At 46.2% G+C, this 15,035-nt stretch overlaps 1 protein-coding gene across 1 annotated transcript; it reads right to left on the reverse strand.

The window, feature by feature from the left end:
- Nucleotides 1–9,634: 9,634 nt before the first annotated feature.
- Nucleotides 9,635–12,134, reverse strand: LOC123448085 (root phototropism protein 2). The gene is made up of 3 exons (XM_045124855.1): nt 11,740–12,134; nt 11,570–11,639; nt 9,635–11,451 (listed from the first exon to the last, which is right to left on the reverse strand). The coding sequence occupies exons 1-3, from the start codon at nt 11,961–11,963 to the stop codon at nt 9,865–9,867; spliced, it is 1,881 nt and encodes a 626-aa protein (XP_044980790.1). The 5' UTR covers nt 11,964–12,134; the 3' UTR covers nt 9,635–9,864.
- Nucleotides 12,135–15,035: the final 2,901 nt, after the last annotated feature.

The following is a 15,035-nucleotide window of genomic DNA, read 5'->3' on the forward strand; positions in this document are numbered from 1 at the left end:
CTTCCATAACAAGATCCATCAAAGCGGCATTGATTTCGTATGATTCCGCACTAGTGGCGGGAGAAATCGGAGTACTAATAAAATCATTATTATTAGTATTCGAGAAGCCACAAAGTTTTGTGTTTTCAGTCATGGTGACTTCAGCAAGCAAACAAGCACACAAGCGAACAAAAAGCAAGCGAGAGAAAAGGGCGAACGAAAAAAGGCAAACGAAGAAGGCAAATATTTTTGTAATTTTTTGTTTTTCAGAAGTTGGGGAGATGAGTTTGCGACACTTACTTGGATGAGTTCTTGACTTGATCCTCCCCAGCAACGGTGCCATAAATTCTTATGCTATGGGAACAGACAACAACGCCAGAGATTGGCATGTTGACGGAGACTGGACTTGCGCTGGTTTTTCCCTTGAAGAGGAAATGGTGGTGCAGCACATGAGCAGTAAGTATTTCCCTCAGTTTGAGAACCAAAGTATCAATCCAGTAGGAAAATCGCGTCAAGTCTAGAGTACCTGCGCAAACACAAAAGAGATTGCACCCAACGCTATAAAGGGGTTGTCAATCCCTTCAAGATTAATTGCAAAGTGAGATCTGAAGGTGGAAAGTGCAACGAAGTAAAAGAGTAAGGCTGAAAATATGGTGTGAAGTAGACCCGGGGGCCATAGTGTTCACTAGAGGCTTCTCTCAAAATAGCAAATATTACGGTGGGTGAACAAATTACTGTCGAGCAATTGATAGAACCGTGCAAAGTCATGACGATATCTAAGGCAATGATCATACATATAGGCATCACGTCTGAGACAAGTAGACCGTTACTTTCTGCATCTACTACTATTACACCACACGTCGACCGCTATCCAACATGCATCTAGTGTATTGAGTTCATGACGAACAGAATAACGCCTTAAGCAAGATGACATGATGTAGAGGGATAAACTCAAACAAATGATGAAAACCCCATCTTTTTACCCTTGATGGCAACAACATGATGCGTGCCTTGCTACCCCTTCTGTCACTGGGTGATGTCACTGCACGGTATGAACCCAAAACCAAGCACTTCTCCCATTGCAAGAATCATAGATCAAGTCGGCCAAACAAAACCCACAACTCGAAGAGAATTACAAGGATATGAAATCATGCATATAAGAGATCAGAAGAAACTCAAATAAGATTCATAGATAATCTGATCATAAATCCACAATTCATCGGATCTCAACAAACACACCGCAAAAGAAGATTACATCGGATAGATCTCCATGAAGATCATGGAGAACTTTGTATTGAAGATCCAAGAGAGAGAAGAAGCCATCTAGCTACCCCGTAGGTCTATGGTGAACTACTCACGCATCATCGGAGAGGTCATGGTGTTGATGAAGAAGCCCTCCGTATCCGAATTCCCCCTCCCGCAGGGCACCATAACGTGCCCCAGATGGGATCTTGCGGAGACAGAAGCTTGCGGCGGCGAAAAAGTATTTTCGTTGATCTCCTGTTTTTTTCTGGGATTTGAGGGAATATATAGGCGAAGGAGCTAGGGCAGAGGAGGCCCAGGGAGCCCACAAGCCTGGGAGGCGTGCGCCCCCCTGGCCGCGCCATGAGGGCTTGTGGGGTCCCTGGTGACCCTGTGCCTTGGTTCTCAAGTCTCCCGATCGTCTTCTATTCCGGATTTTTTTACGGAAGTTTTATTCCGTTTGGACTCCGTTTAAAATCCTCCTATGAAAAGGGTCAAACACACGGAAAAAACAGGAACTGGCGCTTGGCACTGAGTTAATAAGTTAGTCCCAAAAAAGATATAACAGGCATACAAAACATCCAAAGTTTGACAAGATAATAGTATGAAACCATCAAAAATTATAGATACGTTGGAGACGTATCAGCTATTTCGGCTAAGGGAAAAAATAAAAGGAGAAAAAAAAGAAGGAGGTAGAAGGAAGGAAGGGACTCCTCCTTTCCAAATCGAATTGGAGTGGGAGTCCCACCTCCTCCCTTCGCCCGACGCCCTAGGGGCTCCCTTGAGCCCCAAGGCTAGCCCCTCCCCTCCTCCGATATAAACTAGAGGTTTTAGGGTTTTTGAGAAACAACTTTGCCACGTGCAACGCTAAACCTCTACTTCGTAGTTCTTCCTCTAGATCGGTTTTCTGCGGAGCTCGGGCGGAGCCCTGGAGGAATAGATCATCACCATCACCGGCGCGTCGTCACGCTGCCGGAGAACTCATCTACTTCCCCGTCTCTCTTGCTAGATAAAGAAGGCGGAGATCGTCATCGAGTTGTACGTGTGCTGAACGCGGAGATGCCGTCCATTCGACGCTAGATCGGAACGGATCGTGGGACGATGGTGATTTGAATCACGAAGTTGTTCCACTACATCAACCGCGTTTCTTAACGCTTCCCGCTTAGCGATCTACAAGGGTATGTGGATCTGATCTCCCTCTCGTAGATGAACATCACCATGATAGGTCTTCTTATGCGTAGGAAAATTTTTGTTTCCCATGCAACGTTCCCCAACACGAAGGTCGTCCCCTATGCCATTATCCGTAGGCTCTATAGTATGCCATGTTGTGTACCGCACATGATGTGTGCCTTGCCATGAATCTGACAAGGGGTACAAGAGTGATCCAGGAATGGATCACTGAAAATCGGTTATAATTATCCTTAGTAATTTGAGGACTAAGGAAATGTTTTCGATAATGGAGGTGATAAAAGAGTTCGTCGTAAAGGGTTATGTTGATGCAAGCTTTGACACCAATCTGAATGACTATGAGGTTCAAACCAGATTCGTATAATGGGGCAGTCCTTTGGAATAGTTCCAAATGGAGCGTGGTAGCATCATCTATAGCATGACATAGAGATTTGTAAAGTGCACACAGATCTGAAAAGTGCAGACCCATTAACTAAAACCTCTCTCATAAGCAAAACACGATAAACCCGAGGACTCATTGGGTATGAATCACATAGTGATGTGAACTAGATTATTGACTCTAGTGCAAGTGGGAGACTGTTGGAAATATGACCTAGATGCAATAAGAAATTAGTTATTATTATATTTCCTTGTTCATGATAATCGTTTATTATCCATGCTATAGTTGTATTGATTGGAAACTCAAATACATGTGTGGATACATAGACACCACCCTGTCCCTAGTGAGCCTCTAAGGACTAGCTCGTTGATCAAAGATGGTCAAGGTTTCCTCACCATAGACATGAGTTGTCATTTGATAACGGGATCACATCATTAGGAGAATGATGCGATGGACAAGACCCAAACTATAAACATAGCATATGATCGTGTCACTGTACTTCTACTGTTTTCTGCATGTCAAGGTATCTATTCCTATGACCATGAGATCATGCAACTACCAAACACCGTAGGAATGATTTGTGTGTATAAAATTTCACAATGTAACTAGGTGACTATAAAGGTTCTCTACAGGTATCTTCGAGGGTGTCTGTTGGGTTGGCATGGATCGAGACTGGGATTTGTCACTCTCTGTGACACAGAGGTATCTGTAGGGCCCACTCAGTAATACAACATCACGATGAGCTTGCAAGCAATGTGACTAAGGAGTTAATCACGGGCTCTTGTATTATGGAACGAGTAAAGAGACTTGCCCGTAATGATATTCAACTAGGTATGGAGATACCGACGATCGAATCTCGAGCAAGTAACATACCGAAGGACAAATGGAACAGTATACGGGATTGATTGAATCCTTGACATTGTGCTTTGACCGATGAAGATATTCGTAGAATATGTAGGAGCCAATATGGATATCTAGGTCCTGCTATTTGTTATTGACAGGAGAGTGTCTCAGTCATGTGAGCATAGTTCTCGAACCCGCTGGGTCTGCACACTTAACTTTCGATGATGTTTCGGTATAGTTGAGTTATGTATGTTGGTGACCAAAGGTTGTTCAGAGTCCCGGATGATATCCCATACATCATGAGGAGCTCCCGAATGGTATGGAGGTAAAGGTTGATATATGGGAAGTTCTGTGTTGGTCACTGAAAAAGCTCGAGCATCACCCGTAGCGTACCAGGAGTGCCAGAAGGGTTCCGGGAGTCCACCTGAAGGTCCCACCAGCCCCGGAGGGGCCACATGGGCTGAGAGGGATGTGCACCAGCCCCTGGTGGAATGGGCGCACCTCCCACCTAAGGCCCATATGGGTTGGGCTGGTGGAGGGCCAACCCTAGGGGATGATGCAGCCCTAACTTGGGGGCCAAGCCACCCCTAGGGCAGTCACCCCTCCCTCCACTTGGCCGCTCCCCTCAGGGTTTTCCCCTAGGGAGGAGCCCATCTCTCCTTCCCCTTATATATATAGATGGGTAGAGAGGGATGCAAACAATAAAAAATGCCACGGCACTAGATCGAGTTGTACGTGTGCTGAACGCGGAGGTGCCGTCCGTTGGGCACTAGATCGGGACGGATCATGATGAGATCGCGGGATAGATCGTGATTGGATCACGAAGACGTTCGACTACATCAACCGTGTTATATACGCTTCCGCTTAGCAATCTACAAGGGTATGTAGATGCACCCCCCCCCCTTCTCATAGATGTTGATCTACATAGATTGATCTTTATGAGCGTAGGAAATTTTTTGTTTCCCATGCGACGTTAACCAACACATCATTATCTGCATGTTATGCTAGATCATTACACATACTAGTACACTGCGAGAGGCATTCATATAGAGTCATCTTGTATAGTTTTTCATATCGAGATTTAAGTAAATAAAAGTGTGATAATCATCATTATTAGAGCACTATCCGAGTGAGGAAAGGATGATGGAGACTATGATTCCCCCACAAGTCGGTATAAGACTGCGGACAGAAAATAATAAAAGAAAAAATAGGAAAAATAAAAATATAAAATGAGAGAAAATAGAGAAGGGACAGTGTTACTATCTCTTTTTCCACACTTGTGCTTAGAGGGAGCACCATGTTCTTCATATAGAGAGTTTCCTTGTCATTTTCATTGCTAGTGGAAATTTTTCATTATAGAACTTGGCTTGTATATTCCGATGACGGGCTTCCTCAAATGACTGAGGTCTTCATAAGCAAGTAAGTTGGATGCACACCCACTTAGCTTCCGTTGAGCTTTCATACTCTCATAGCTATAGTGCATATGTTGCATGGCAATCCTTACTCCTCCCATTGATATCGATTGATGGGCATCTCCACTTTGACTGCTTTTTACCTTGACCACCATACTCTATTCCACCCATATGCTATATCCATGGTTCACGCTCATGTATTGAGTGAAGTTGAAAGTGTTGCAAAATGCGTGAGAAGTACAATCCAGTTGCATGACTTGACACCACGATGCTCATGATTTATACTTATGCGGTGAGGACAAAGTCATGCCATGCTAATATGATAAAAATTAGTACGTAATAACATTCTTTTAGGATCATATATTTTGAACATAAATGATTGTGATTCTTATGGTTATGGATATTATTATGTTGAAATTAATTAGTTCACTATTTGTCAAAGATTGCAACTAAAGGAGATTACATGTTGGGTAGAATGTCACATCAAAAATTCTAATTTTTATCACTTACCTACTCGAGGACGAGCAGCAAATAAGCATGGGGATGCTTATACTTCTCCTACGTGTAGATAATTTTTGATTATTTCATGATATCATATTATCAATCCTGGATACTTTATATGCAATGATATGCCATTTTATATCATTTTTGGGAACTAACCTATTACCCCATTGCCTAGTGCTAGTTGATGTTTTCTTCTTTTTTGATATTCCACGAAATCAGTACCAAATGAAGTCCAAACGCTAGCAAAAAATTGATGAGTTTTTCTAGACAAAAGAAACCCTAGGAGCTTTAGGAGGAGATCAGATGCGAAGCGTGGAGACGACACGGCAACAGGGCGCACCGTGATACCTTGTGGGCCCCTCGTGGCTCCGTCTGACCTAATTCCACATCCATAAATTCTCTAAAATTGGGAAACTAATAGAGAGCCACCAGAAGCATTTTTTCCGTCGCTGCAAGTCTTTGTTCCGTCGTGATCCCTTCTGGAGACCTTTTCCGATGCCGTGTCGGAGGGGGGAATCGATCACGGAGGCCATCTACATTAACCTTGTTTCCTCCATAATGATGTGTGAGTAGTCCACCACATACCTATGAGTCCATATCTAATACCTAGATGACTTCTTCTCTCTCTTTGATCTTCAATACAAATTTCACCCCGATTCCCGCAGTGATCTATCATATGTAATCTTCTTTTCGGTGTGTTTGTTGGGATCTGATGAATTGTGGGTTTATGAATAGATTATTCATGAATATATATTGAGTCTTCTTTGATTTCTTTTATGCATGATTATTATAGCTTCATAATCCTATATGATCTATCGGTTTGGTTTGGCCAACTAGATTGATTTATCTTCAGTGGGAGTGGTGCGTTGTGATGGGTTCAATCTTACGTTGCTCAATCCCAGTGACAAAAAGGGTCATGACACTTATTTTAATTGTCGCCATTAAGGATAAAACGATAGGGTCGGAACATATTGCTTGTCTTACATCGTATACATCATGTCATCTTGCTCCAAGCATTACTCTGTTTTATACTTAATACTCTAGTTGCATGTTGGATAGCGGTCGGTGAGTGGAGTAATAATAGTAGCTATAGGCAGGAGTCGGTCTACATGTTTATGGACGTGATGCCTATATACATGATCAGTTCCATGGATAACGTGTCATAATTATGCGTTATTCTATCAATTGCCCAACAGTAATTAGTCAACCCACCATATGTTATGTTCCGGAGAGAAGCCTCTAGCGAAAACTATGGCCCCCGGGTCTACTTAAATATATTTACTAAAACAAAATTTACCTTGCTGCAATTTATTTACTTTTATATTTATATTACCTATCTATCAGTATTTAATCCTTGCAAATAATGAGTTCAAGGGGCTTGACAACCCTCTTGTCCGCATTGGGTGCGCGTGTTTGGTTATATGTGTGTACGTGCTGCTAAAAGAGGTCTGCGTGAGTCTCCTATTGGTTCGATAACCTTGGTTCTCACCGAGGGAAACACTTATATCTATTATGATGTATCTCCCCTCCTCTTCAGGGAAAAACCCAACACAATTTACAAGTAGCGGAGACCCAAATGTTTTATGTCGCATCCATGGGAGGCCCTTAATCATTGTCATTTTGTTTAGAAGGTAGGGCGATGGTGACATGCATGACACAGAACTTCTCTAGTACACAGGGTATTTTTTTGCTCGGACCACATGCAAACAAAACATAACAAGGATTACAACTATTTACCAAGAATGATGCTTTCACATGATTATGTAACATGCATACTAGAGGTGAATCCGAACTCCCTCAGAACGCCTTTGGGCCTACATCGGTTTTCGCCACTTCATTACTTTCTTTTATTAGTTCCTATTCAAGAGTACTTTAGTTCATGCTCAAACACTTCTGCAATATTTGTATTTGCTCACCGCGTTTCCTTTGGGCCTAAAATAACTTTCACGCATATTGTGATAAACTTCTATAACACGCAAAAATACCATTTCCGAAGCTCTATGTGGGATCGATACTCTTGCTTCAAAAATGCTACATCCAAACCATGTCCACATGCGGGACTTCGAGGATTGCATCACCACTACCTCCATCAAACCTTTCTCCTTCCTCTCCATCATGGTTTAACCATCCATATGTTACTAATTATAGGCACATGAGATGGATTGGGACTAGGTGATGCCAATCACGTAATAGTGTCTAGATGTTTATAATTTTAATAACTTGTATAATGACATCGTATTCCTTGATCTTAGGACTTTGTTATGCTTAATACCCATTACCAGGGCCTATGTAATATGATTTCATATTTGATCCATATTCTTTTCCTCATCTCTATGCATTTGGTTTATAACTGTAAATTGCATACATCTATTATATATAGCCTCAATCGATGACTCTCACAGTAAAATATTATCACGAAAGGACACCTTAAGAATTCTTAGCTTCAGTTATGCAATAGGTATACTCTTATCTTGCACATTCCACTTGAGCTCGATGATGACACTCATGTTAGCTTCAAATCAAAAATATTCTCTTGACCATGGTCTCTTCCTGAAGACTCTCAGTTTTCTCCCTCGTGTCCCAGTATGGGAAGCTCTTACATCAACATATCTTCACATGTTCATTATCACCAAATGGCGTGCAAGTTTCAAGCATATAATTTCTTAGGGTGCTTATCTTGAACTTGATCTTCTCAATCTTGGTAACCATCTCCATTTCATGTTATCCTCACACATGCTATTTAAAATATTCCTTTTGATGCAAGCTTATGAGTATGACCTAACCCACATAAACATATACCATCTACATGGTATATGGATTAATTCGTATTGCATAATTCACAATTAACTTCCATGTAATACAACATATACGGTTGTGTGTTAACCATATAGTGTATAATTCTTGAGTTTCATGTTGATCAACATTTTTCTTCACTTCATACTATGTATCGATATCTTGAAGCCACAATGAACTTTTCACTTCACTTTATTGGTATGAGAGCTGGTCACGAATGACTCTCGGCTGGGGGTGAAGAAGCAGCTGTCATTCAAGCCAAATAATTAGAAAATCTACCACGTACAACTGAATTGAATCTTCCCTTTTTAGTTACAAGATTTGAACCGTGCTACCATTTTTGTTCAAATTTCCTGTTAATTTGATAGAACTCGCTCAAATTGCCAATTCAGAGAGAAGTATAGTTGAGATGGACACTTCTTGTTTCTAATCCTCTATAACACCATGCTCCTAGTTCTAAAGAGCCCACATTTAATTGGGATCTCTAGTTAGAGTTGGATCACCCGATTTTGATCGGATTAACAATTTCTCAAATCTCCTTCATTCAATTATTTTATACTATACACTCTACTTCCTAATTTTGAAAGCCTCACGATTAATTCAGGTCTTCAATATAAAACTAAGACACCCTATTTTGATCGAATCAATGATTTCTCAAGCTCCCTCATTCAATTTTTTTACTATGTTCCCTAATTTCGAATCATTTTCATTCAGTTGAGTCATTCAATTTTGGATTTGGTTTACGATTTTGACTGGGCCAATGATTTTCTTAAACTAATCAGCAACAAACGGCCTATAAAAACACATCAATCCCACGCACCCTCCCATTACCTAGGAAAAAAAAGAGCCACCTTCTGATATTGTAGCACCAATATAGTACATGTAGTCATCGACGCAAAATTTCTTCACGTAAATATAGGTTAGTTAGTGAATAATACGCAACCACTCCACGAAAGACCCGTTCAATCACCGCATTATAAATAAAAATGAAACACAAACTATCATCTTCCGTCAAACTAAATATTCCATCAGTTTTAAAATATAAGGGTTATTAGTTTTTTTGGAATGTCAAATTTCTTTAACTTTGATCAGAGAGCGAAAATAACAACATCCACAATATTAATAAAACTATGAAAATGCATTTCATGATGAGTCTAATCATACCGATTTGATATTGTCGATTTTGATATATTTCTCTACAAGTTGGATCAAACTTCAAGGGTTTGGCTTTTCAAAAAAAGTAACACACCTTATATTTTAAAACAAAGTAATTTTGTAAGAAATCCAACAACACTAACAACGCAACAAAACGTTTCCTTCTAGTGTAGTACAATGCCCAACGTACACCACACATACATAGTTACAATAATGGCACCAATTAAACTGAAACAGGGAAGAATCATGAGAACTAGCAACAATGATCATGATCTTCCTCTACACGCACAGTACACACGAATAATCATACGAATGAAATGAGACCGAATTACATGCACCTATGGCATCATGGATGATCTCTATGGAGTCTTAGCTTATGGAGGACCTCCTCCTCTTGGGCTTGACCACATTCATGGCGCCGCCCCTGCTGTCACGGATGCTCGACGTGTCCTTGGACCACCCGCCGCCGGCTCTGAACGGGTTCAGCCGGCTCAGCGTGCGCGACATCGACCCGAAGAAGCTCGCTTTCTTCCCCGTCGCCGCCGTCCTCGAGCCGCTCCCCTTGCTCTGCTGCACGCCGGACGACATATGCGCCCGCATCCGGGCCAGCTCCGACCGCAGTGCTTGGTTCTCCCGTGCCAGCGCCGCGTCCGCCTTGGCCTGCATGCGCGCGGACCCGGCCTCCGACCGCGCATCGTTATCCTCATCGTCGTGGCTGACAGCGGCGCTGCGGAGCTTGAGCTGGTCGTAGTAGAGTGCGCTGAGCACGGCCTGGAGCGGCAGGCGCTTGTTCTGGGAGGCGTGGAGGCGCGCCGTGTAGGAGAGCTTGAGGGTGTCCATGACGCTGCACACCTTCTCCCGCTCGATCTCGTCCAGCTCCGGGTGAGCCTTCAGGTAGATGTCCACGGCGCGGTAAAGGCAGTCATGGGTGTCGCGGGCGTCCTTGGGGACAGCGCCGGCAACGCCCACGAACCTGGAGATCGGTAGGGACTCATCCGTCGCGATCTCCGCCGCGACTTCGTCCACCATCTTGGCCACCTTCTGCAGCGCCCCTGCGCCAAGCGCCGCCGCTCCGGACAGCGATGCCCTCCTGTTCCGCCCGGCACCGGACTCGCGCTCCACAAACGCGGCGATGACACGCCGGAGCGAGTCGGTGTTAATGACGCGCTTGCCAGCGCCATCGAGCGCGAAAGCGAGCAAGTCGCCCGCTGTGGCCTGGTCGAGCACGGCTGCAAGGCGGAGCTCCAGGTCGCGGCACGTCTTGGCGGAGGCTTCGGTAGTGACGGCGTCGTGCAGGAGGCGGCAGAGGAACGCTGCGGGAAGGGGCGCGTCGTCCTCTGAAGGGAGCACGGCAACAACGGACTCGAGAAGCGCGCCGTGGTCGGAAGCTTTGCCGTCGGCCAGCAGGAGCTCCGCGTAGGCGGTGGCCGCGGCGACGAGCACCTCGGGACCGGCGCGTCGGTAGCGCAGCGCCGTAACGACCGTGTGGAAGGACGCCGGCGAGAGAGCCGCGAGCTCCGACGCCCACCACTCCGGCGGCGACCGCGTCGGGAAAAGCACCTCGTTGCATATCCGCAGCGCCACGGCGTCAGCCGCACGCCGCGCGACGCCGAGCTCCTCGGCGGCCGTGAGGAGCGGGCCCTCACAGGACCGCAGCACGGCGATCGCGTTGGGCAGCGTCCGGAGACCCGCCTGAGCGAGGAACTCCTCCACGCGGCGCGCGAGGCCGCCGTCGGCCGGCTGCATGTCGAGGAACGCAGCGGCACAGAGGAGGGCCGCGGCGTTGCGCGCGGATATCTCAAAGTTGGCGCCATAGCAGTAGCGCGCGGCCTTCTCGAAGGCGTCGGCACCGCCCGGCAGCCCGGCGAGCTCGATCTCGACAGTCGTCGCGGGGCCGGGGCGCGTGGCCATGGCAATAGCCTTGCGGATGTAGCCGCACTTGGGCACCATCACCGCCTGCACGGGAAGCATTTAATTGTGTCCACGTCAGACCATGAACACCGGCAACACTTTTCTCTTGCATACACATGACGAGGAATTGGAGAGATCGAACGGGAGGTGGAAGATGACTAACCTTATGGAGAGGAAAGGTGGCGCCGGCGACCCGGACGACGAGGTCCGTTGGTACGTCCTGCGACGACACCCTGCTCGAATCAATTCAACCAAACAAGACATGAGCATGAGAGCATCCAAGAGACATGGACGATCAAGCAATTCGCACTGAGCAAAGACATGGCCACGTACCACTGGCTGGTCCTCTCCATGGAGCTGGATCTGGTGGAAGAAGCTTGCATGGACAGCAAGGCAGAGAGCGGTACGTGTCTAGAGCTAGATGAAGGCGTGCGTTCGTGCAAGTCGAGCTCTGCCCCGGGAGGCAGCATTCCGATCACCACGGGATATATAGAGATTCCATTAGAATTCCTCGTCCATGTATTCTCTTGTGATGGTGGAGGGCTCGATTTTTGCATGGCTGGTGCTTGGTCAGCGTGTCCATGATAGGTGCGTGCATGTGTTTGGGTTTAGGGAATTTGATTGGATTGGATGGCGTCTTGGTTCTCGGCATGCATGCGACTAGTGGCCAGTGTTTGCTGTGGCTCTGTTCGGTGGAAGACGCGGCCCGGCGACAATCCGGAGAAGTTGCTGGCCTCCGTAGTGTTTGATGATGGCAACCTCTACATGTTCCGTAGTACTTTGCACTGCTGCTTATCCTGTTCTCCAGACTATCATCTTGGTTATTTGATCAGCACATTGGTGGACCTGTTTCTTTTGATGCTTAACTACAGAAGTAAGCACCTCTCATAACTTAGAGTTCTCATCAACGGATTGCCGGGACCCCCGATGATTACGCCGCTCTCCCCCATGCTCTGAACTCGCTCCTGCTCCACGCCCACCGTGCGGGCTGTTGCAGCGTCTCACCAACTGTCATGCGTCCTTGAAGTTGGAGAGATTATTTCCTTCCTTGATTGTAACGATTACAGAGTACGTGTTATATACAGAGAGAGAGGGACCGATCGCCCTGGAAAATAGGCACGTAGGCCTTGGCGGTCGTGGGATTCACTAAAGACCAACAACGGCAGCCCTTCAGTGAATAAGTCCGCAAACTGAGAGCTGGAGGGAACTGCAAAAATCTCACGAACTGTCATGCGTCCTTGAAGTTTGAGAGATTATTTCCTTCCTTGATTGTAACGATTACAGAGTACGTGCTATATACAGCGAGAGAGAGGGATCGATCGCCCTGGAAAATAGGCACGTAGGCCTTGGCCATCGTGGGATTCACTAAAGACCAACGACTGCAGCCCTTCAGTGAATAAGTCTGCAAACTGGGAGCTGGAGGGAACTGCAAAAATCTGGCCTCGCCCAATGCCACACGATCACAAACAAAATGCAGGTTTACCTCAATGTGCCTGGTCCGCTCGTGTTGAACGGGGTTGGAGGCGAGGTATGAGGCACTCACGTTATCACAATAGACCACGGTGGCACACCAAGGCGGGCAACGGAGTTCATGTAGGAGTTGGTGTAACCAACATGATTTTGCAACGCAATTAGCCACACCGCGACACCGCTTCTACACTGGATCGGGAGACAGTTGGTTGCCGCTTGGAGGACCACGAGATGAGGTTGGACCCAAGATAAACACAGAAACCAGATGTTGATTTTCTGGTGTCCGGACAACCCGCCCAGTTGGCGTCCGTGTAGGCAATGAGGTCCGAGGTTGTGCTCTGGTAGAACTGCAACCCATGGTGAGAAGTGACATGTAAATATCGATGAATCCTCTTGATGAGTTGCATGTGAGTGTCGCAAGGCTCGTGGATGAATAAGCATACTTGTTGGACAACGTATGCAATGTTCGGTCTGATTAATGCGAGATGCTGCAATGCACCGGCCATGCTACAATAGTGAGCGGGATTGGTGAGGATGTGACCGTGGGCAGAGGAGGGCTTAGAGATGGTGTCAATGGGTGCCGAAACCGGCTTGCAGTTCTACATATGCGCACGGTCAAGAACTTCAATGTGTACTACTGCTGGCTAAGGAACAAGCCAGAGGAGTTGGGAATCACGTTAATGTCGAGAAAGTGATGGAGACTGTCCAAGTCTGTCAAAGAAACTCAGACTTGAGAGACAAGATGATATGACAGAGAGTGGTGTTGGAGTTGGCAATGAGAATGATATCATCGACATAGACCAAGAGGTAGGCGATTGTGGCACCACGGTGGAGAATAGATAAGGATGAGTCACTTTGAGAGCCCAAAAATCCAGGGGATCGCAAAAAGGATTTGAAGCGCTGAAACCAAGTGCGAGGAGCCTGTTTTAAGCCGTAGAGTGACTTGCGGAGAAGACAAACATGATCGGGGTGATTGGAATGTTGGGGAATGTAGCATGGGAAACAAAAAAAATTCTTACGCACACGCAATACCTATCCATGGTGATGATCATCTATGAGAGGGGAGCGTGAATCTACATACCCTTGTAAATCGCTAAGCGGAAGCGTATATAACGCGGTTAATGTAGTGGAACACCTCTGCGATCCAAATCGTAGCCCGTCCCGCGATCCCATCACGATCCATCCCGATCTAGTGCCGAACGGATGGCACCTCCGCATTCAGCACACGTATAGCTCGACGATGATCTCCGCCTTCTTGATCCAGCAAGAGGGGGCGGAGAGGTATATGAGTTCTTCGGCAGCGCGACGGCGTGACAACGATGGAGGTGGAGCTAGTCCAGCACGGCTTCGCCTAAGCACCGCTGAAAACTAGACTAGAGGAGAAATGGATCTAGAGAGAGGGCAACACGTGGCTGATTATTGTTGTGTGTCAAAACCCTCAAAAGCTCTAGTATATATAGGAGGAGAGGAGGGAGGCCACCGGCCCTAGGGCTGCCCCTTTGAGTCGACCGAAGTGGGAGGAGAGGAGGAGTCCTCCTGCAATCCTACCCCTAGTAGGATTCCACCTTTTGTATTTTCCCCTTATTTTCCACTCCAGCCGCATGGGCCCTTAAAGGTGGCTTTGGCCAGCCCAACAGGGGCTGGTTTGCCTCCTCTCTTGTCCCATGAAGCTCTAGGGTCGTCGCACCCCTCCCGATGGTCCAAGGGTACCCTCCCGGTACACTACCGATGAGCCTGAAACCTTTTCGGTGACCAAAACAAAAATTCCTATATATCAATCTTTACCTCTGGACCATTCCGGAGCTCCTCGTGACATCCAGGATCTCATCCGGGACTCCGAACAACCTTCGGTCACCAACACCTATAACTCAACTATACCGAAACGTCATCGAACCTTAGGTGTGCAGACCCTGTGGGTTCGAGAACTATGCAGACATGACCGAGACACTCTCCGGTCAATATCCAATAGCGGAACCTGGACGTCCATATTGGATCCTACATATTCTACGAAGATCTTTATCGGTTGAACCTCTATGTCAAGGATTCAGTTAATCCCGTATGCAGTTCCCTTTGTCCTTCGGTATGTTACTTGCCCGAGATTTGATCGTCGGTATCTCTATACCTAGTTCAATCTCGTTACCGGCAAGTCTCTTTACTCA

Source organism: Hordeum vulgare, chromosome 4H, assembly GCF_904849725.1.
Source record: "Hordeum vulgare subsp. vulgare chromosome 4H, MorexV3_pseudomolecules_assembly, whole genome shotgun sequence".
NCBI classification, from domain to species: Eukaryota; Viridiplantae; Streptophyta; class Magnoliopsida; order Poales; family Poaceae; genus Hordeum; species Hordeum vulgare.